At 44.6% G+C, this 25,064-nt stretch overlaps 1 protein-coding gene across 18 annotated transcripts in view; it reads left to right on the top strand.

Moving 5' to 3' along the window:
- The window catches only part of METTL27 (methyltransferase like 27), a 597,353-nt gene that overhangs the window by 560,244 nt on the left and 12,045 nt on the right, over window positions 1–25,064 (top strand). For 2 of the 18 annotated variants that reach the window (XM_078679514.1, XM_078679526.1), the window contains one exon: window positions 2,988–3,297. The exons of 15 other annotated variants lie outside the window; for them this stretch is intronic. In XM_078679514.1, coding sequence (XP_078535640.1) covers window positions 2,988–3,223 — 236 coding nt within the window. In that variant the 3' untranslated portion in view covers window positions 3,224–3,297. Of the gene's footprint in view, window positions 1–2,987; window positions 3,298–25,064 lie in introns of those variants that run through there. One more of the 18 variants, XR_013608592.1, reaches the window with a different exon arrangement.

Raw genomic sequence — 25,064 nt, 5'->3', positions numbered from 1 at the left:
TGGGAATACATTTTAAATATTTACTACAAAAATTCTGTAGGTACGATACAAAAATCAGAAATGCAAAAGCATAAAGTCAGTGGCATGAAGGCTCTTAGAATAGGGCATTGCAAAATAATGTACAAATCTGAGAACAATTCTATGTCCCAATTGAGCAGCAAAATTAGCAGAGAGACCGATAGCATCCCTAGTAGCATCGGAAATGGTTCTGGCTCATGTCCAAAATCAGGAGTTTATATAGAAAATATTCTAGAACAGAATAGATAGTGCAGATTCATCGTAATCTAAGCAAAAGTATTTCATTATTGAGAATTCAGAACACAATTTTATGAAACCTCATATTGTCTTTGCATCTAAGTTCTATCCCACTAAATGAATATGGATTACGTCTACTCTGCTAATGCCATTCAGAGATGTCAGAACAAACTAGTTACATGAACCATCACAAATCACTATCAATGAATAGGATACAGTGAGCTAGCGGAAGGTCTATGAAAAATGCAACATCATTGTGGCTACACTGGAAAGGTTTCAGGAAAATAGCAAAATACACCATCAATGGAAATAAACATGGCTCTTCTTAACCTTGTGCTGCAGAAATGATGAACAGTCAAATATGCAAGGGAAGACATCTATATTGAATAAAATGACGTTTGGGCCTAAATTAAGGCCTAGCTAACAAGAGCCAGGAAAACTTAATTCTATATGTCATAGCAAAATTGTTTCAAATACAATAGCATCAGGTCAGTGTGCTCATATAAATTAAAGAATAAATCCACATTTGACATGTTATTAATGATGCACAAAAACTGTAACGTTGGCAATTTATGAATTTACATTTTGGTATGTGGGAAACAAAGGATTTGATCCCCTCCTGGAAACACCATTACCAAAATCAAGACTGCAGACTGTGCAACTACAAACATGAATCTCCATCACATATTCTCTGTGCATGCTCAAAGTTATTAAAAGAAAGATATTTTTGAAAGAAATATTCATTAATATGAACGTATGAACATGCAGGGAAGCTGTGACCACCTGGTTGGGTGGGTCTTCGATTCCGCTGGTCTTCAGGGGGGTTAAATTCATGAATTTGTATCTAAAGGAATTAGAAAGAATTGTGGATGAAAACCAAACAATTTAATATACAGTTTTATGATGATGGTTTTTAAGATGAGGATAATGTTGTGGTGCAGTATTTTTTGAATAGGTCTTTGCTTTTACGAAGTGTAGAATAATGAACAAAGATTCTATTTTTCTTATATCGGATGTTATATTGGATGTTTTAAGTAATGTAATGATATTATATAGTGTAATGGTTTTAAAAGACCGAACATTTGAATAAATTTGACTTTGACTAACGTTGGCAAGCATGTTATTGTTAAGCTTTAGTTGATATGCGAAAATTCAATGTCAAGACCTAGGGCCACTCAAGAGGGAGATTCTGCATTAAAAAGGGAGCATTCATCTTTCCCTTATCTCCCTTCCCACTCAATTTTCATTGCAATGCTGAATATTTTAGCAGGGAGAAAGCAAACACAGTAAGCCTACTTACATGTAAGGCAAAGAAACTGAAGTATCCCTTCTAAAGGGGGTAGCTGGGACGTATGTTTCAGCTTAGATTGTGCACTTCACTGGTGAACAGTTGTCAGGCCTATTTTTGGTTTTCTGTAGGAATCTACCAGTTTAAAAGCTGTAACTATTCTCGTCAGGTACAGTATTTATTTATTTATAAAACTTATAAAACGCACTGTCGCCATTGCAGGCATCCTGGCGCTGGTACTCCAAAGACATGAACCGAGGGACAGCAGTAAAAAACAGCCAACTCAAACCCTAGGGAACAGCCAAGTCTTCACGGATTTTCTGAACGGGAGAAGTTTATCCAGTTGCCTAATCTCCCAAGGTAGACTGTTCCAAAGTTTGGCCGCAGCCACCCCAAAAGATCTTCCCCCTGCCCTGACTTTTTTAAATCTAGGGACTCTCACTAGGCGTGCTGACGAGGAGCGCAGTGCCCTGGCAGGGGTATACCATGCAAATTTAGCTTGTAGCATTCTGGGTCCAAGCCCATGGAGGGCCTTAAAAACAAGGCAGAGAGACTTAAATCATATTCTCTGTCTAAGGGGGAGCCAATGGAGTTCAGCCAGGGCCGCGGATGCTGATGTTCTTCTAGGCCACCCCAAGGCCATTCTGGCCGCCGCTGATTGAATTCTTTGAAGCCTGTCAAGCAAAAAACTGGGAGACTCGAGCAACAGTGCATTGCAATAGTCGAGTCTATTCAGAATTGTACATCTGGCCACCAGGGCCCGGGCAGAGGAAGGTAAAAGTGGCATAATTTTGCGAAGGGACCTAATCAGGGCGAAGCCACTATTATGCACGTGCCATCCCGTACACAATCCTCATACTCCCCACCATACGTTCACACACATACAGGTACACCCCTTCATCACATTCAGATACTGACACTCACAGTGATTGAAACTTGCACTGCTCCTGCCTATGCTGAACCTCTGATTGCATAAGGGAAGCTCGTGCTGCAGATGCCCATGTGGTACCTGTTCTCTTTCTGTAGCTGGCACTAGGCAAGAGCCAAAACGATTGGCGCTGCCAAAGCTTGCAATGAATTCGCATCAGAGATCGGCAGGTACTGAGAAGCTTCCTGGTGCCAATGGACGGCACAAACTGCACCAGCATTGGTACCAATCTTAACATTCATACTGTATACTAACACTACCCTCTCTTTGATTCATTCATAGGCCTAATGCCCTCCCTCTCCTCTCTTCAAAGAGGTATATTGTAGATGTGTTGTGTAAAACCAGGTATAAAGGTTATTTTGTTACTCTTTTTACTTCCTCTTTTCTTGTCTTTCTTTCATAACATTTACCATCCATATTCCACATTTTCCTCACTGTTTTTGTCGTTTATCCTTCTACACTTCCCTCCTATTCCTCACTCTACCAAACTCCTCCTCTCTCTGCCCCCCTATCCAGGTGGAATCGTCTGCCTCACCACCAGGTGCAACCCCTCCAATCGACGATACAAGGGTCGCCTCGAGGAAGTGCTGCAAGAGATGGAGAGCAAAGGATTGTGGGTACAGGTGGACGTGCTGGAGGTGGAGGACTGGGAGAAGGCGACCTCCGCCCAGGAGGCCAGGCCGGGCACGGAGTTCATCTCCGGGGTGGTGTACCTGTTTCGCAAATCATCGCCAAAACAACTGGAAAGTTAATAGGAACGAAGCTCTCAAGATTATCAAAAAACACCTTTTATACGCAAGCAATAAAGTTCGTATTTTTCCTCACAGGTCGTTTTCACTAAGCTTCATTTTGGGGTTGATACAAATATGTCCTCCGAAGTACAGCCGCTCTTGAGAGAAGTCCTCATGGGTGGACAGACGAGCTCCCGTGTCTTTCAGCAGCTAAAATAAACGTGTCATATGCACTTTGGCCAGTAGGTGGCGCTGCTCACTAATATATATATTTTTTTGGTTTCTTTTATGACTCACATTGGAGGACGGACAGTAAGTAGGTTTGCAGTAAATCACTGTCGCTTTCACCTTCTCTGGAGTTTGAGAAATGCTCGGACGGGGCAGAGGATCCTGGTTATAGAAGCACCAGAAAAGAGATATAACACATAAATAATCCACATTTGTAAAGCGCACAATCACCCGTAAGGGTCTCTAGGCGCTGGGGGGCCGTCAGGAAGATTAAGCAAGCTATTGCCCAGAGTCACATGGTGTTGGGCTAATCTGCCGCCGGTGCTGGGGATCGAACCGTGATCCCCAGATTCCGGAGTCAGTCGCCCTAGCCGCTGCGCCACACCTCTTCCTTAAATAGAGAGGATACGGGGAAAAAAGAAGAAGAATGTGACCGTAAAGAGCGAGCAAGTAGATGTGAGTAGGATCAAAGATCTCGGATGTCTGAAGTTGTTCCTGTAATGTTCTTATTTTCCCCACAGGATACACTGAGGCAGGTAGGTGTTTAACACAGGTTTATTTCAATCACAAATTGTACATAACGAGCTAAGGGCGCCGAGCGTCTAACTGCGCCGAGCTCCGGTCGCCAACTGCCGCTTTAGCATTCGCGCCTTTCACTTTTCGCTCTGCTGCGCATGCGCCGCCTCTCCGCTCTAGTCTAGCGCGTGCCGCGTCATCGCGTATACGCGCATAGACTAGAGCGCATACCACATATCTCCCCCCTTTAATGAAAACAAGGATAAGGCGTTCCCCCCCCAAAAGGTTGGGTGTCCTCCAACTGTGAAAGTGTCTTGGTGGGGCACCCAGAGGGGCAGAAACCAGTTAGTGTCCATCCACCTCAAAGTCTCTATAACGAGAGGGCATGATAACTGCCCTTCCGCTGCGGGTGTGTCTTACCGGCATGTTCTCTCCCACTTCTGCCTCTCCTCGGGACACCCCAGCTTCTCTCGCATCTGCTCTCTGTTCTGCATTCGCCTGTACATCACCACCGTCGGAGATCCTGGCTCCCCGGACTTCCGCTTCACTGTCCTCCCTTGCACCTACTACGGGGTTGTCTGTGCCGTGCTCCGAGAGGGCTCTGGCCTCCTGGTGATTCATGCAACTCTCTTCCTCCTCGACCTTGGGCCAGACTACTATTTTGTTGACTCTGGCCATGCGGTCTTGTGACCAGACCTTCCCGTCACTGAGAAGAGCCGCCCTACCACGCACCTCCTTGACTTGTAGTGGCTGGCTAAATTTACTTTCGCCTTTCTTTTGCAGAGTGGGGAGTTTGATCCTAACCCACTCCCCTTTTTCCAAACCCGTGTCCTTCGTGCTGCGTCGCTTGTCATAGTGGGCTGCATAGACCTTCTGGGCCTTCTCCAGATTGTGTTGCACCACCGCTGGGGACCACTTGCTGGTGATGGTCTTCTCCCTCCATGCTACATTGTCCCGGGTGAAGGGATAACGTCCCCTAAGTACTTGGAACGGACTATACCCCACCACCGAGGGCGTTATCCGGTAGGCCCACAGCATGTTCATCACTTCCAACTCCCAGTCTTTTCCTTGCGATATGGCTGCCTGAATGGAGCCCATGAGCACCCTGTTAAACCTCTCAACCTGGCCGTTGCAAGCTGGATGGTACACAGCCGTGTGTTTCACCTCGATCCCATTCCTCTTCATGTATCTTCTCCACTTGTCCGACACAAATTGCGGTCCATTGTCACTGAGAATGGATTTGGGTATTCCCTCTCTGAGGAACACCGAGGTTAGGAACTTAAGGATCGTCTCCGTGTCCATCGACTCTTGAATGTCCACCTCCGGCCATTTGGAGTACTTGTCAATTATCACACAGATGTACTTATTCACACCTCTGCTGTCCAACACAGGCCCCAGAATGTCAATGGCCACCTCTTCCCACGGGCCTTGCGGTGTGTCGAACTTCCCCAGAGCTGGTCTGAGTGGGCGAAGCACCTTATCTGCTCCTTGGCACTGTTCACACTCCCTCACTTGTCTCTCAATGTGGGTATCCATTCCTGGCCACCAATACATCTGCTTGACCAGCGCTTTGGTTTTTACAATGCCCAAATGCCCCTCATGGAGCAATTTCAGCAGCCTGGGTATCAGTGTCACTGGGGGCACCACTTTCTCTCCCCTGTACAAGAATATCCCTGAGTCACTCAGGGACAATTCTTCTCTTATTTCATAGAATCGTCGCACACCCTCCTTGAGCTTCTTCTTGTCCGGCCACCCCGCGGTAAGGTGTTTCCTTACTTCCATCTTTTCCTCATCGAGCTCGTAAGCCGCCTGCCATTCCTGTGCACTGATTGACACTTCGTGATCCTCCATGCTGGCAACCATCTCCTCTGTGTCCGGGGTCTCACCCGGCGCCTCCTCCATCGCGGCTGCCCGGCTGAGGTAATCAGCTACCTTGTTCTGCGTTCCTGGAAGATATTCAACATCATATGTATAGTCAAGCAACTTCAAGGTCATTTTCGCTATTCTCGGGGTTGCGGTGTCATGGCCCGATGATGTCAACACTTTGATGAGTGGCTTGTGATCCGTTTGAAGTCTGAATCTCGTGCCCCATATGAACTGGCGAAACTTACTCAACGCCCACGTGACCGCCAGCATCTCCTTTTCAATTACGCTGTACCTTTGTTCCGTCGGGGACAGCGCCCGGGATGCAAAACTGATCGTTTCCCTGGCACCATCTTCCCTGTCTTGCGCCAAGACGGCCCCCAAGCCCTTGTCGCTTGCGTCTGTTGTCACCACAGTTTTGCCGCTGGGGACATACCCTTGCAATGGGATGGCATGGCTGATACAGTCTTTAATGGACTCGAATTCAGATTGGGCTTCTGCGTCCCATTCGAATTTTGCATTGTTTCTGATTAGTTGTCTCATCCTGTATGTTCTAGTGGCAAAATGTCTGACGAACCGGCTGTAATACTCGGCCATCCCGAGGAATGACCTCACTTCCTCTTTGGTAGTTGGGGCCTTGGCTTCCTTTATTGCTTTCACATTTTGCTCCTTCGGTGATATGCCATGCGTCCCTATCTCGTGCCCCAAGTAGGTCACAGAGCGGGACCCTATTCTACACTTGCTCCATTCCGCCGTCAATCCTTTGCCTTGCAGCACTCCCAGCACTCGATGTAGTTTCTTATCGTGCTCACTTTTGTCGGAGCCCATCACTAAGATGTCATCTTGGAAGTATTGCACTCCTGAGATGTCCTTAAACAACCTGTGCATAAGCTTTTGGAACACAGCCGCAGCGGATGCTAGGCCGAACGGCATTCTCCTGAATTGGTAGCATCCAAAGGGCGTTATGAAGGCTGTGTACTTCCTACTCGACGGATGCAGTTCTATCTGGTAATACGCAGACGTCAGGTCTATGGTGGAGAAGTGGGTGATGCCTTTTGTCCTAGCCAGCATCTCATCTATTCTAGGGAGCGGGAACCTCTCCACTATGAGGTTTTTGTTGAGCTCCCTTAGGTCCACGCAGAGTCTGACCCTGCCATTGGGCTTCTTAACCACTACCAAAGGCGATAGCCACTCCGCACTGTCCACTGGTTCGATGATGTCTTGCTCTTCTAGCTTCAGTAGTTCTTGGCGCACCGCCTCACTCGTGGACATCGGTATGTTCCGGACCTTATGCACCACTGGTACTGCTCCCTCCTTGAGGACCATCTTGTGCACAAATTTGTCCAGTTTGCCAACCGTGCCCTCAAAGACCTTGGGGTATGCTGCCTTCCAGTCTTCCTCCTTCGAGAGGGGCCATTCGTCTGTTAGCAAAATCTGTTCCTTCCCCCCAGGATTGAGTATGATACCGAGGTCGCCTGCATCTCTCCATCCCAGTACTGACGGGCCTTTTTCTGCTACATACAGGGTGCACGTGGCTGACCGTCCTCTGAACTCGAACTCCAGGTCCCTGCACCCAACCAGGGGGATGGCATTCTCGGTATACGAGATGGGTCTGATGTCCGGTGGCATTAGGTCAGGTCCTATGACTGGCGCGAAGTCCTCTTCCCATATCGACCTTTGTACAATGGTCCAGGGGGACCCTGAATCCACGGCCACATGTACTTTGACGCCCCCGATGAGCATGTCGGTGCGGGGCTTGTCTCTTCGCTTCCCGGACACGTCCAGCACTTGATCCTCTATGCACAGGACCAGATCATCTTCATCCAAGTCGTCTTCCTCACTTACGTCGGCCGTGGCTGCCTCGATGCACTTAACGGTGGACTTCGTCCCTTTCTTCCGGCAGACTTTTTCAAAGTGGCCAGTCAACCCACAGAACGAGCACCTGGCGCGGAACGCGGGACAACGCCTGTCCTGGGCCGCGTGTGCTGCACTGCCGCATCTGTAGCATGCGAATTTTGCTCCCGGGCCGGAGCGAGCCATCTGTTTCCCCGACCCTCTTATATCCTTCCTCTGGTCTCCGTAATTGCTTTTGGGTTTGCTGGATTGTGGTGCCTCATCAATCTTGTTGATCATCTGTCTCGGCCCACTTTCCCGTTTTGCCGCGTCTGCGCCTCTCTTTGACATTTCCGCCTTTTTGACCATCGCCACCACTTCTTTCAGGGTTGTCTCGTTCATTGCCCATAGCTTGTCTTGAACCGACCTACTGGTGGTGTGCATTACAATTTGGTCCTTGATGTATTCATCCTGCAGGTTCCCATACCTACACGTGATCGCTAGCCTACGAAGGGCTGCCACATAATCATCAATGGACTCTCCCGCCTCCTGTTTCCGCTGTTAGAAGTTATAGCGGTCTATCGAGACGCAAACCGCTGGGCGGTAATGACTGTCCAGGTCGTCTAGTGCATTCACAAAAACATCCGTCTCCGTTGCACCCCTCTCCTTGGGCACCAAGTTCTTAAACACCCTCACCCCTTCCGGGCCTAAGTTGTGGAGCAATAGTCTCTTTTTCCTTTCCGGCGTGTATTCACCTTCACTCTCATCTCCCAGAGCCTCAATGTAATTTAGGAAATAATCTTTCCAGTCTTCCCATTTTAGTTGGGGTTCACCTGGTCTAGGTAGGAACGGGACTGGTGCCATCAGGGCTGACGCTTGATTCGCCATTTTTCCTTCGCCTCTAGGTTCGCCTTCCTGGGCCCTCCGTTGGGTGGGTTCCCCAGACGCTCCTGCGCTTTCTGCCGTGTCACTTTGGCCCCTTGGGCTCCCTGGGGTATTGTCCCTCGCACTGTGCGCCGTCTGTGCGCTCTCCCCCCCTTCCTCTGGCTTGGGGGAGTCTCCCTTGGTTGCCAGGTTGCTGCCTGGGGGCTCCTGGAGTCTTGGGTCACACTAACCTGGCTTGTAAGGTCAGTGTTCGGTTTCTTGCCGTGCTGCTGCGCTGCTGCCACGCCCTTTGCTCTTCCTTGCCAGTGATTTGCCTTGCTGACTCGTGAGGGTGGCTGTGGGGGTGTTTGCTGTCGTCCACTGCACCTGGTGGTGCCCGGGTCCCAGCCTCGTCGCCACTGTAATGTTCTTATTTTCCCCACAGGATACACTGAGGCAGGTAGGTGTTTAACACAGGTTTATTTCAATCACAAATTGTACATAACGAGCTAAGGGCGCCGAGCGTCTAACTGCGCCGAGCTCCGGTCGCCAACTGCCGCTTTAGCATTCGCGCCTTTCACTTTTCGCTCTGCTGCGCATGCGCCGCCTCTCCGCTCTAGTCTAGCGCGTGCCGCGTCATCGCGTATACGCGCATAGACTAGAGCGCATACCACAGTTCCGAGGCAGGTGCGAGTAACTCATCCTGTCCTAGCTTTTCTTTGCATTTTGGTATTTTAATTTTTAGTCTTGATTTTTTAGTTCTAAATCCTGAACTGAATGTGCCACAAGACACAAATAAATAGGAGTTTGAAAACACTCAAGGAAGGGTGAGAAGAGAGAGTAGTGTAACTGGTAGAGGGGGGCTGAGGAAGAGAGAGCAGGTGGAGAGAAAGTGGGTGGGAGTAGACCAGCAAGAATGGAGAGAAGTGAGAAGAAATGGGGGTGAAGCAAGAAGGAGGGAGATGAGGAATACAGACATGCGAAGAATGTATCTTCTGTGCTGGAACAACAGTAGCTAACAGGCGCGCAACACCCATTGGCCTCAAAGGGCTTCTGCCCCTCCCCCCCGTCGCGTGTGGCATCCCGGCGTGTGTGGCAGCCCGGGAGAGACACTTCCCGGGCCCGCTCACAGCCGCACCCGAGCACTTCACAGGTCTTTAAAAGACCTTGTGCATGTTAATGGGCCTTTGTTGTTGTTTCACCCAATCTAAGAGCCCCTGCAGCTCAAATCTGCCGATTGCCTAAAGATTCAGCCCCCCCCCGAAATTTTTTCTTAGGCCCCACCTCCCCCCCCCCCCCCCACGCCCTCCCGAAATTTGACTCTATAGTTGCGCCTCTGGTAGCTAATCCCTAGGATGGTTCTGAGTAACACCAGCATTGCGGGAGGTGCAAGCCTGGGTTCACCGAAGCTGACCTGAAAGGCAACATCATGCATTTCAGTATCACGAAGTACATGCGTGTTTTAATTACCATCAACAGGAGTCACAGCCCTGAGATTGTGAGTTCTCCTAACCAGAAAGATTGCTGTCCGAGGTCTAACCCTGTAAGGTCTGTAAGCTGGAGGCATAGCTCTGGCGTCTGAAGGTTGAGCCTGTATGCCGTGTAATCTGCCTGATAGATCTGTTATCTTTCACTGTGCGGTATATATTCACCGGAAGGATGACTTTTAGGCCTAGTTCGTAATATTTGTCACCTGAAAGATTGCTGCTTGGCAACTCCTTATGCAGGTTCTGTTCAGCCTGTGGCATGGCGCTGCTATGTGGCAATATCTGTTGTCCGAGACAACGAGCCTGTAAGATCTGTCCATCTTCAGGAACAGTTTGCTGCCTGAAGATCAAGCCTTTCACATCCCTGCTGTCTGAGGTCTTAGTCTGTGTCATCTGTCAGCCTGCACTTGGGTGTGTACCGCCTTTGCAGGCTGAGGCCTGAAGTTGCTAAGTAGGGCCTCAGTTGTACAATCTGCGTAATGTAGAACGGATTTGTAGCATTCAGACGTGGCCTGTAATAACTTATGTGTGTCGTAAGAGATTGATCTGCTGCCTAAAATAACAATATTAGGGAATCTTATAAAGCGCATAGGTACTCCAGCAGGAGTGTCCCAGCGCTAGAGGAGCAAGCTCCCAGCAGAAACACAGACTCCGAACAGCAGGTGAATTATTTAAAAAGCAAAGTTGAAAACTTGAATATATGTTATTTGTGTGACCAGAGATAAAGCTCCGTTGTACAATTCTGCAGCCTAACTCTCCACGAATTAGTTTTAATTGATTCTTTTTGTTCATGCGACCATATAGTTGCATGAATCATTCCAAACAAAGTGGGTGTTACTGGCTGCTCTTTGTTTTTGTCACTAGATGCAGAGATTTGTGTGTTAATTCATTAGCATTAATTTCACACTAGATTAGAGGAATGATATAGAGCAAGTGTACACGTCATGGAAAGAGCACTACAAGGCAGGTGCTAGAGTCATCAGTTATTAAACTTACTGTCTCCAAAGCTTATGGATCTTGAGATGTTTACTGCAAAAGACGAAGGGAAGTAGCAAGTTGGATGTGAGCCAGGTCAGCTTTCCAGATTTCTGGGGCATTGCCAGAGAGAAAGCTCTTGAATGTGCTCTTCTTTGTTTTCTACAATGTCACTCCTAAAGCCCAGCAGAGATGTACTTCTCCGTTTCCCGTGCTACCAGCGAGTTTATAGGGTATGTTTCACTCTATAGCTGGAATTGTTCATGCGGCGCGCTTTATAGGACATTGAAGATCAGTTATTTCATGTGCACTCCTTAACATCATGGCTGGACATTTAAGGGAAACAAGCCCTAGACTTATGTAAAACCGTACATGTTCTCTCTGCAGCATACTGAAATATACACTGAAGACCAGACATTATCAACAGCTACATTTTAATTACAAATGCTGAACCAAGCGAAATTGTTTTGATTTCCTGGGACTTCTGCGAAGGAAACCACAAGCAGCAGCTCCTCCATTGCTTTTCGGCAGTAAGAAATGAAAAATAAATTGATAATAACAAAGGTTATTATCATTTTTCCTCGCTCACTTCCTGAAGCCGAGCTGAGGTCGTGACGGGCCGTCCAATCTGACACAACCGAGCTGCGGGAAGGAGGAGGAGGGGTGGCATTGCTTCAAGTGCGCATGACAGTTTGTCCGGCTGTGTAAGACTGGCCAAACCGTCATGCACACTTCGATTTCTCCACCAGATCTGTGCTGTACAGCCGGGCAGGGTTGGATTGGGAATGAAAATCGGCCCGGGCACGCAAAAAAAAACGGTCCACATTTGCATAAACACTCCTCATATCACTGTTTTGGTGTAATCTTATAAAAAAAAATTATGGGGGGATAAAAAAATGCACGCGTTGGTTTACACTGGTGAAACAAGTGAGGCCACTTCTACTCAGGCCCCCTGCCCCGCTTAGTATGGGCACACATTAATGGGCCGGCCAGCGAGACAAAGGGAGTGACACCTCTTGCTAAACGGGGGTAATGAGCGTCCATCCGCCTCTAGAAAGGCCACTCAGACACCTACTGGGCCGCTGACTGTATCAGAACAACAGAGACAGCGCCCAAATAGCCCCCCAGCCTGCTCAAAAAAGCAGCCGACAGCAGAACTCGGACACCGGCCCTTCGGGCATTGCCCGAATGCCCGCGTTATCAATCCGAGGCTGCAGCCGGGTAGCGCGCAAGCACAGGGTTGTAGTCTCTTCGTGAGTGCCTAACCAGGGCGCTCACACCAATCACGGTGTTGCTCTCATGCTGGGTAATACCAGAATGAGACCAGCTTTTGGATAGGTGTAGGGCAGCCTGTGGCATGCCGGAAGTCGAGAAGCAGAGGCCAGAAGAGCACCGACACAGCTGATGGCAGGTAAGCATTTTTTACATTATTTTCCCCATGCTGACCCCCCTGCACTGCCTCCCCCTTGCTGCTCTACCACTTTAATGCCCCACCATCCGCCACTGGCAACCACATGCATATCTGGCGTAGTTCTACATTGTGCAAAGTACATTAAATATAGCACAATACAAGGTGTCATGTGATGTGTTGATCCCCTTTATAAATGTATTTTGAACATCTGTTTAACTAGCAATGTGAAAGCCAATTGGCCTCGTTCTGAAGCACAGGCATTTGCAAGCCCTTGAAAAGTTGCACTCAAACTTTTTTTGAAGAAGGCAGAATCACTCCGGGACGACGTAGTGAAATGCTATAGAAACATGCAATAGTAAAGATAGTTCCCTGAAATGAGCAGTGGAAGGTTACACCTCAAAGAAACAAAGAGGCTAAAATACTCCTAGACAGGACAAACCTAGAAGTAGAGAGAGAAGCCATTACATTTGAAGCATGCGGTTGAAATAAATAAGAAGGCCATTGAATCACGAGCAAAGGGCAGACCCAAAGACAACTTGAAGAATATGTTACTGTATTGTACCTGTCTGTAGCAAGATTTAACAAGCTTTTGAAATGCAATAGGTCTCGCATTTACACCAGTTTGAGCTATTGACATTGTAAATGACTAAACCTTTTATTTTTGTTTTCGTTTTTAAAACATAAACAAAAGGCATTGTCATTTACAATACCAATAGCTTAAACTCTCATATACCGAACAAGTGGGTATTCTATATATCTGTAGTGATAGTGTTCTCACACCTATATCTGCAGTGATGTTGATCTCACACCTAAATCTGCAGGGATAGTGATCTCACACCTATATCTGCAGTGATAGTAATCTCACACCTATATCTGAAGTAATGGTTATCTCACACCTATATATCTGCAGTGAGGAATCCCAAGTTCCTGACCTTGGGTACAGGGACTGGACAGGTACCTGCTTCAGGAGGCCACCAGGCTTGGCTCCAACCGAGGGTAGTTGCCCAAACTCTAGGACCTCGGTTTTGTCTGCGTTTATCTTTAAAAAGTTTGAATTCATCCATGTCATTACATCTTTAAGGCAATTATGAAATCTCCCAGCTGTTAACCCCACACTTTGTGTCACAGAGACCACTAGTTGAGTGTTGTTGGCATACGATACCAACATTATGCCATGCTCTTTGATTACCCGGGCCAGAGGACTGACACATAGATTAAATAATGTCGGATACAAGGCCGAACCCTGTGGAACTCCACATGGGAGATGGAAGATTCCCGATTGCAGGCCATTGCAGTGGATAAGTTGTTCTCGAGATGTTAGAAATTATGTAAGTAGAGTCAGAGCCACATCTTCAATACCCGCATCCCTTAATCAACGCAGCAATACTGCATGATTTACAGTATCAAAGGCTGCAGTCAGATCTAACAGGATGAGTGCAGATCTATCTCCCCCCGTCCATCACTTTACGGATCTCCTCTGTGGCCATGATTAAAGCTGACTCAGTGGAATGCCGCGAGCGGAAGCCATGTTGTGTGGAGTCGAGAATGTTATTGCTATCCAGGTATTCTGTCAGTTCTAGGTTCATGGTTTTCTCCAAGATTTTTGATGGTAATAGTGATCTCACACCTATATCTCAAGTAATATCTGCAGTGATAGTGATCACCACACCTATATCTCCAGTGATATTGATCTCACACCTATATCTACAGTGATCGTGATCTCACAACTATATCTGCAGTAATAGTGATCTCACACCTATATCTGCATTAATAGTGATCTCACACCTATATCTGCATTGATCGTGTTCTCAAAACCTTTATCTGCAGTGACGGTGATCTCACACCTACATCTGCAGTAATAGTGATCTCACACCTATATCTGCAGTGATAGTGATCTCACACCTATATCCGGAGTGATAGTGATCTCACACCTATATCTGCAGTGATGGTGATCTCACCTATATCTGCAGTGATAGTTATCTCACTCCTATATCTGAAGTAATATCTGCAGTGATCGTGATCTCACACCTATATCTGCAGTGATATTGATCTCACATCTATATCTACAGTGATCGTGATCTCACAACTATATCTGCATTTACGGTGATCTCACACCTATATCTGCAGTCATAGTGATCTCACACCTATATATGCATTGATCGTGATCTCACACCTATATCTACAGTGAAGGTGATCTCACACCTATATCTGCAGTGATGGTGATCTCACCTATATCTGCAGTGATACTTATCTCACACCTATATCTGAAGTAATATCTGCAGTGATATTGATCTCACACCTATATCTACAGTGATCGTGATCTCACAACTATATCTGCAGTAATAGTGATCTCACAACTATATCTGCATTTACGGTGATCTCACACCTATATCTGCAGTCATAGTGATCTCACACCTATATATGCATTGATCGTGATCTCACACCTATATCTGCAGTGAAGGTGATCTCACACCTATATCTGCAGTGATGGTGATCTCGCCTATATCTGCAGTGATACTTATCTCACACCTATATCTGAAGTATTATCTGCAGTGATATTGATCTCACACCTATATCTACAGTGATCGTGATCTCACAACTATATCTGCAGTAATAGTGATCTCACACCTATTTCTGCAGTAATAGTGATCTCACACCTATATCTGCAGTAATAGTGATCTCACACCTATATCTGCAGTGATGGTGATCTCACACCAATATTTACAGTGATAGAGATCTCACACCTATATCTGCAGTGATCGTGATCTCACACCATTATCTGTAGTGATGATGATCTCACACCTATATCTGCACTGATAATGATCTCACATATCTGCAGTGATAGTGATCTCACACCTATATATGAAGTAATATCTGCAGTGATAGTGAGCTCACACCTATATCTGAAGTAATAGTGATCTCACACCTATATATGCAGTGAAAGTGATCTCACACCTATATCTGCAGTGATAGTCATCTCACACCAATATCTGAAGTGATGGTGATCTCACACCTATGTCTGCAGTGATAGTGATCTTACACCTATATCTGCAATAATAGTGATCTCACACCTATATCTGCAGTGATGGTAATCTCACACCTATAACTCCAGTGACGGTGATCTCACACCTATCTTTGCATTATTAGTGATCTCACACATATTCTGCAATAATAGTAATCTCACATCTATATCTGAAGTAATATCTGCAGTGATAGTGATCACCACACCTATATCTGCAGTGATATTGATCTCACACCTATATCTACAGTGATCGTGATCTCACAACTATATCTGCAGTAATAGTGATCTCACACCTATATCTGCATTAATAGTGATCTCACACCTATATCTGCATTGATCGTGTTCTCAAAACCTTTATCTGCACTGATAGTGATCTCACACCTATATCTGCAGTGACGGTGATCTCACACCTACATCTGCAGTAATAGTGATCTCACACCTATATCTGCAGTGATAGTGATCTCACACCTATATCCGGAGTGATAGTGATCTCACACCTATATCTGCAGTGATGGTGATCTCACCTATATCTGCAGTGATAGTTATCTCACTCCTATATCTGAAGTAATATCTGCAGTGATAGTGATCTCACACCTATATCTGCAGTGATATTGATCTCACATCTATATCTACAGTGATCGTGATCTCACAACTATATCTGCATTTACGGTGATCTCACACCTATATCTGCAGTCATAGTGATCTCACACCTATATATGCATTGATCGTGATCTCACACCTATATCTGCAGTGAAGGTGATCTCACACCTATATCTGCAGTGATGGTGATCTCACCTATATCTGCAGTGATACTTATCTCACACCTATATCTGAAGTAATATCTGCAGTGATATTGATCTCACACCTATATCTACAGTGATCGTGATCTCACAACTATATCTGCAGTAATAGTGATCTCACAACTATATCTGCATTTACGGTGATCTCACACCTATATCTGCAGTCATAGTGATCTCACACCTATATATGCATTGATCGTGATCTCACACCTATATCTGCAGTGAAGGTGATCTCACACCTATATCTGCAGTGATGGTGATCTCGCCTATATCTGCAGTGATACTTATCTCACACCTATATCTGAAGTAATATCTGCAGTGATATTGATCTCACACCTATATCTACAGTGATCGTGATCTCACAACTATATCTGCAGTAATAGTGATCTCACACCTATATCTGCAGTAATAGTGATCTCACACCTATTTCTGCAGTAATAGTGATCTCACACCTATATCTGCAGTAATAGTGATCTCACACCTATATCTGCAGTGATGGTGATCTCACACCAATATTTACAGTGATAGAGATCTTACACCTATATCTGCAGTAATAGTGATCTCACACCTATATCTGCAGTGATGGTGATCTCACACCAATATTTACAGTGATAGAGATCTCACACCGATACCTGCAGTGATAGTGATCTCACACCTATATCTGCAGTGATGGTAATCTCACACCTATAACTCCAGTGACGGTGATCTCACACCTATCTTTGCATTAATAGTGATCTCACACATATTCTGCAATAATAGTAATCTCACATCTATATCTGAAGTAATATCTGCAGTGATAGTGATCTCACACCTATATATGAAGTTATAGTGATCTCACACCTATATCTGCAGTGATCGTGATCTCACACCAATATTTGCAGTGATGGTGATCTCACACCTATAACTGCAGTGACGGTGATCTCACACCTATCTTTGCATCAATAGTGATCTCACACATATTCTGCAATAATAGTAATCTCACATCTATTTCTGAAGTAATATCTGCAGTACTAGTGATCTCACACCTGTATCTGCATTGATAGTGATCTCAAACCTATATCTGAAGTAATGGTGATCTCACAGCAATATCTACAGTGATAGAGGTCTCACACCTATATCTGCAGTGATAGTGACCTCATACTTATATCTGCAGTGATATTGATCCCACACCAATATCTGCAGTGATGGTGATTTCACACAAATCTACAGTGATAGAGATCTCACACCTATATCTGCAGTGATAGTGATCTCACACCTATATCTGCAGTGACGGTGGTCTCACACCTATATCTGCAGTGATATTGATCTCACACCTATATCTGCAGTGATAGTGATCTCACATATATATCTGAAGTAATGGTGATCTCACACCTATATCTGCACTGATAGTGATCTCACACCTATATCTGCAGCGACGGTGATCTCACACCTATATCTGCAGTGATGGTGATCTCACCTATATCTGCAATGATACTTATCTCACACCTATATCTGAAGTAATATCTGCAGTGATATTGATCTCACACCTATATCTACAGTGATCGTGATCTCACAAATATATCTGCAGTAATAGTGATCTCACACCTATTTCTGCAGTAATAGTGATCTCACACCTATATCTGCAGTAATAGTGATCTCACACCTATATCTGCAGTAATAGTGATCTCACACCTATATCTGCAGTGATGGTGATCTCACACCAATATTTACAGTGATAGAGATTTCACACCTATATCTGCAGTGACCGTGATCTCACACCATTATCTGTAGTGATGATGATCTCACACCAATATCTGCAGTGATGGTGATTTCACACCAAAATCTACAGTGATAGAGATCTCACACCTATATCTGCAGTGATAGTGATCTCACACCTATCTTTGCATCAATAGTGATCTCACACATATTCTGCAATAATAGTAATCTCACATCTATTTCTGAAGTAATATCTGCAGTAATAGTGATCTCACACCTGTATCTGCATTGATAGTGATCTCACACCTATATCTGAAGTAATGGTGATCTCACAGCAATATCTACAGTGATAGATGTCTCACACCTATATCTGCAGTGATAGTGATCTCATACTTATATCTGCAGTGATATTGATCCCACACCAATATCTGCAGTGATGGTGATTTCACACAAATCTACAGTGATAGAGATCTCACACCTATATCTGCAGTGATAGTGATCTCACACCTATATCTGCAGTGACGGTGGTCTCACACCTATATCTGCAGTGATATTGATCTCACACCTATATCTGCAGTGATAGTGATCTCACATATATATCTGAAGTAATGGTGATCTCACACCTATATCTGCACTGATAGTGATCTCACACCTTTATCTGCAGCGATGGTGATCTCACACCTATATCTGCAGCGACGGTGATCTCACACCTATATCTGCAGTGATGGTGATCTCACCTATATCTGCAATGATACTTATCTCACACCTATATCTGAAGTAATATCTGCAGTGATATTGATCTCACACCTATGTCTACAGTGATCGTGATCTCACAAATATATCTGCAGTAATAGTGATCTCACACCTATTTCTGCAGTAATAGTGATCTCACACCTATATCTGCAGTAATAGTGATCTCACACCTATATCTGCAGTAATAGTGATCTCACACCTATATCTGCAGTGATGGTGATCTCACACCAATATTTACAGTGATAGAGATTTCACACCTATATCTGCAGTGACCGTGATCTCACACCATTATCTGTAGTGATGATGATCTCACACCAATATCTGCAGTGATGGTGATTTCACACCAAAATCTACAGTGATGGTGATCTCACACCTATATCTGCAGTGATAGTGATCTCACACCTATATCTGCAGTGACGGTGGTCTCACACCTATATCTGCAGTGATAGTGATCTCACACCTATATCTGCAGTGATAGTGATCTCACACCTATATCTGCAGTGACGGTGGTCTCACACCTATATCTGCAGTGATATTGATCTCACGCCTATATCTGCAGTGATAGTGATCTCACATATATATCTTAAGTAATGGTGATCTCACACCTATGTCTGCAGTAATAGTGATCTCACACCTGTATCTACAGTGATAGAGGTCTCACACCTATATCTGCAGTGATAGTGATCTCATACTTATATCTGCAGTGATATTGATCCCACACCAATATCTGCAGTGATGGTGATTTCACACCAAAATCTACAGTGATAGAGATCTCACACCTATATCTGCAGTGATAGTGATCTCACACCTATATCTGCAGTGACGGTGGTCTCACACCTATATCTGCAGTGATATTGATCTCACACCTATATCTGCAGTGATAGTGATCTCATATATATATCTGAAGTAATGGTGATCTCACACCTATATCTGCACTGATGGTGATCTCACACCTATATCTGCAGCGACGGTGATCTCACACCTATATCTGCAGTGATGGTGATCTCACCTATATCTGCAATGATACTTATCTCACACCTATATCTGAAGTAATATCTGCAGTGATATTGATCTCACACCTATATCTACAGTGATCGTGATCTCACAACTATATCTGCAGTAATAGTGATCTCACACCTATATCTGCAGTAATAGTGATCTCACACCTATATCTGCAGTGATGGTGATCTCACACCAATATTTACAGTGATAGAAATCTCACACCTATATCTGCAGTGACCGTGATCTCACACCATTATCTGTAGTGATGATCATCTCACACCTATATCTGCAGTGATAGTGATCTCACACCTATATCTGCAGTGACGGTGGTCTCACACCTATATCTGCAGTGATATTGATCTCACACCTATATCTGCAGTGATGGTGATCTCACGCCTTTTTACTGTTAGCACATCACTACAGTAAGGACAAGTGAAAGGAGCCCCTTGGTCGTGAAGGGGCGTCATGAGACCTCAACAAACAACAAAGGAAGGCTGGACTCTGGTTTTGAGCAGTGACTGGTTGAAGAGTTGGAGGGAGCCTTGGTGGCTGGCAGAGGGGGAGATGGTGCACACGTGTGCTCTGGAAGCAGAGACGGAGATGGTGTATGTATATCAGCACAGAAATATGTTTAAACTAAACATTAGATTTAAGTGAGGAAAAATACAGTAGCGTGAACGTTTTATTTCGGTGTAGACTGTGCGCGGTGCTGTTGTGTAATGTCGTCACATGCAGACATAATCACATTTAGAATAAAAAAACAGACTTCAGAAACATGATCCATCACTACACGCCTCCTTTAGATAAGAAATACCCTCACGACAGCCGTTAAGGAAACAATCCCGTCCAGATGGGCCATCCCAAAAGAGGACTGGGCGGTAACAAAGAAACCTCATTTTCAATCTGAGGCCGCCGTTTATCATAAACGATGACGCCAGCCAATGAAAACGATGGGCGGGGCTTCAAGTGCCCTTCTGAAATCAACTCTACCACAATATGTTTCGCAGAGTGACAGCGCATGTGCGCTGCAACGCTAGGCGAGACCTAAAAAGTGCATTAAGTGATCATTCCAGCTTACCATTTAGTTATTATGCTACATTACCCAAATGGGTAGTCCCTTTGTCACACTAGCTTTTCTGTTAAGCCAAATTAAGTTAAAACATTACATACCTGTACTGTCCAAGCTGACCACCATATAAAAATTGCAGATTCCCTGGAAAATGTTCTACACGTGCATGCATGTATGTTCATGTGTGTGTGATGTATTTATACTAAAATATACATACACTGAGAATTTTTATATATATATATATATATGAGAAGAACTCCGTTTTTAGTCCCAAGGAACCTCCGAACAGAAAAACGAATCCGGACCCAAATAGGAAATTGCAAAAATTTATTTAATCATCAAAAGTGCAGAAAAACACACACGCCGCCATGACGCCATGAGCAGCTGTGCGCTCACAGCCTTTCCCCTTACAGGGATTTGTTATCATATTGAGTGGCAGGACAGGGGCCACTTGGCAAGAGAACTTCGTGAGTCATAGGCAGTATATTGGACTACCTTAACCAGCATGCCTTTTGACACGCCCACTGGGGCGGGACTCCGTATGTTTAAATAAACCCCTGTTCTTTGTAACATGTTTCCTGCCTCTCTATGCCAGTGAACAAGAGCGTCTTAGCTCGAAACGCGTATGGCTTCAGGAATGCGTGGTGCATGCTGCTGACACTGCCGCCTACGATGTGGTGTGATTCCTGACGTGTGTGGTTCCTCACCTGGGCAACTTGGATGTTTTATATATATATATATATATATATATATATATATATATATATATATATATATATATATATATATATATATATATATATATATATATATATATATATATATATATATATATATATATATATATATATATATATATATATATATATATATATATATATATGCAATGCTCCAAGGTTGCCCAACAGTGTGGGGAGCACACCAGGATCGGTGATTCCTCTAGGACTGCCAGCTCACGTAATGCGCCCTGACGCGTTTCGCTTCCAGCTTTTTCAAAGGCCGGTCACCTCCGTTGTACGGTAACATGCGCAGTCACTTTAATCACAGCTGCCGCCTGCTGATAGGATACGCAGTCTCCCATTGCATTATGGTTATTGTAGTGTCCGTGTTGCGCTCTTAAAACCTTGAATAGGTACGTGACAACAGAGGATCGCTGATGCATGCCCTCAATGAGCTCCGTGGGCTAGGAAGTCCAATTTGGTACCAGTCCTCCCGCATAAGCCGGGCAGCTTCCCAGCTCTGCGACCCGCTTACATTACAAGCAGTGGTGCTCCCCCCGCGGCAGGACGGCCGCGTGTAAATGAATGCTCCAAGGTTGCCCAACAGTGTGGGGAGCACACCAGGATCGGTGATTCCTCTAGGACTGCCAGCTCACGTAATGCGGCCTGACGCGTTTCGCTTCCAGCTTTATCAAAGGCCGGTCACCTCCGTTGTACGGTAACATGCGCAGTCACTTTAATCACAGCTGCCGCCTGCTGATAGGATACGCAGTCTCCCATTGCATTATGGGCAGCTTCCCAGCTTAAAGTGACTGCGCATGTTACCGTACAACGGAGGCCTTAATAAAGAACCAAAGGAAATCATCAGTGTTAGTGTGCGTCTTCAATCGAGGATAACTTGTTTAATAAATATCTATATATATCTATATCTATATATCTATCTATATATCTATATATCTATATATATATTACCTACTGGCGGTCGCCAGTAGGTATATATAGTTAGGACCTAGTTACCATAGGAAATTCCGAACATTCTATTGGGAATAACTTTGGCGCCGATTTAGGGATCTGCCTGTAATTTTCCTTAAATTTGCCTCGCTTCGCTCCGCTCCTTCCCTGAAAGTTTCGGGGGGATTCGTCAAGCGGGGGCCGAGAAAAAAGGGGGGTCCCAAAACGTGTTTTCCCCATGTTAATTTCCATAGGGACATTCTGACAAGGCTACAGCTCGAACGGCTGAACGGAATTACACCAGATTTGGTAAAATGGTAGGGATTGGTATGCAGCAGTGCCTTTTGTATGTTTGGTGTAAATCCCTCCAGTAGTTCTTGAGAAAATTGAATTTGAAATTTTTCAAATGGCATTTTCTATGGGACCTTTAGACACGGCTACAGCCCGAACGGCTGAACGGAATTACACCAAACTTGGCAAAATGGTAGGGACAGGTATGCAGTAGTGCCTTTTCCATATTTGGTGAAAATCCCTCCAGTAGTTGTTGAGAATTTGAATTTGAGCAAATTATATATCTATATGCGCTCAACATTCTATTGGGAATAACTTTTGCGCCGATTGAGGAATCTGTGTGTAATTTTCCAGAATTGTGGCCAGCTCCGCTCCGCTCCTTCCCTGAAAGTTTCGGGGGGATTCGTCAAGCGGGGGCCGAAAGGGGGTCCCAAAACATGTATTTCCTATGTTAATTTCCATAGGGACCTTTAAACACGGCTACAGCCCGAACGGCTGAATGGAATTACACCAAACTTGGCAAAATGGTAGGGCCTGGTATGCAGATGTGCCTTTGCTATGTTTGGTGAACATCCCTCCAGTAGTTCTTGAGAAAATTGAATTTGAAATTTTTCAAATGGCATTTTCCATGGGACATTTAGACACGGCTACAGCCCGAACGGCTGAACGGAATTACACCAAACTTGGCAAAATGGTAGGGACTGGTATGCAGTAGTGCCTTTTCTATATTTGGTGAAAATCCCTCCAGTAGTTGTTGAGAAAACTGGATTTGAGCAAATTATATATCTATATGCGCTCACTGTACGCGCACCGTACGCGCACGGTACGCGTACTGTACGCGTACGTGCGCGTACCCTTACGTGCGCGAGCGAGTTTCTGATTGGCTGGCAGTCGACTGTCAACATTCCAAACTGTCCAAACCAGGAAGTGTTGGCCAACATCTTGCTTTGCAGGAGAACTGAGGCACAAGAGAGCCCAAAACAAGAGTGGAAAACACGAAAAGGGGGCTGGGTAGAGACCCCCCAACCCTCTAGCCCTTCTCAGGGGGTCCCAAAAGGACCCCCAAGGGCAAAAAAAAAATTCAAACAAATCGTGGGGTACGTGCACCCACGATTTAAAAAAAATATACATTTTTTTAGCACTTGGTGGTCCTTCTGGGACCCCCTGAGAAGGGCTAGGGGTCAGGGGGTCTCAACCCTGCCCCCTTTTCGCATTTTCCACTCTTGTTTTGTGCTCTCTTGTGCCTCACTTCTCCTGAGAAACAAGATGGCTGCTCAGGTGGTCCCAGAAGGATAATAACATATATAAACGTTATCCGCTAATAGAATTAGCATTTACAAAACCTTTGAAATTTATTGAAAAAAAATATAGGTTTCACGCCTGATATAGTTAGGAATTAGCATTTAAAAAACCTTGCGAATTCACTGAAAAAACCATAGGTTTCAAGCCTTATATAGTTAGGAATTAGCATTTAAAAAACCTTGCAAATTCACTTAAAAACCATAGGTTTCAGACCTTATATAGTTAGTAATTAGCATTTAAAAAACCTTGCAAATTCACTTAAAAAACCATAGGTTTCAGGCCTTATATAGTTAGGAATTAGCATTTTAAAAACCTTGCAAATTCACTTAAAAAACCATAGGTTTCAGGCCTTATATAGTTAGGAATTAGCTTTTAAAAAAACCTTTGAAATTCACTCAAAAAACTATATGTTTTAGGGGTGTTATAGTTAGCTGGACATTTCACTCGTACAAAACCATTGAAATTGCTCCTATATAGTTAGTTGTACTAACTATATTTCGCTCACCCGCAATCCACTGCTGATGATGTCACATATTAGATAATTCATGACATGGTCAGTGACATCACTGATGACATCTCAAATGACATCACTGATGACATCACTGATGACATTATCCATGTGACAATCACATACACCTTTTCATACACTATTACAATTTTTCAACACTCTTTGTAAAATACAGAGTATCATATTTGAATCCATTGTCACAGCAATACAAGTATCTAAAAATCCACTCAGTGATTCATAGATGTATACACACATCTAATCACTTACCTGTAGATTAACTCATACATGCTGTCAATGAACAATAGAACACTATCAAAAATACTTATACACCCTATATCGACATTAAACAACAGCACACATCTATTCACATATGAAGCCATCCTACTCACTTATGCAAACAATGGATCATACTTACATATTTACTTAGCAAAACACTTATACAAACACCTCTTCATCTATTCATTTAGATAGTAAGTCATACTTAGTGAATTATAAAATCATTATTACAAGTATACAGTTATCCCTACAGTCACTCACACATTCATTGAGTCTTATGTATACTTATTTATAAAC

The sequence above is a fragment of the Lissotriton helveticus genome, chromosome 3_1, assembly GCF_964261635.1.
Source record: "Lissotriton helveticus chromosome 3_1, aLisHel1.1, whole genome shotgun sequence".
NCBI classification, from domain to species: domain Eukaryota; kingdom Metazoa; phylum Chordata; class Amphibia; order Caudata; family Salamandridae; genus Lissotriton; species Lissotriton helveticus.
The sequence above is the reverse complement of the archived record's forward strand: the minus strand, read 5'-3'. Positions and strand labels throughout refer to the sequence as shown.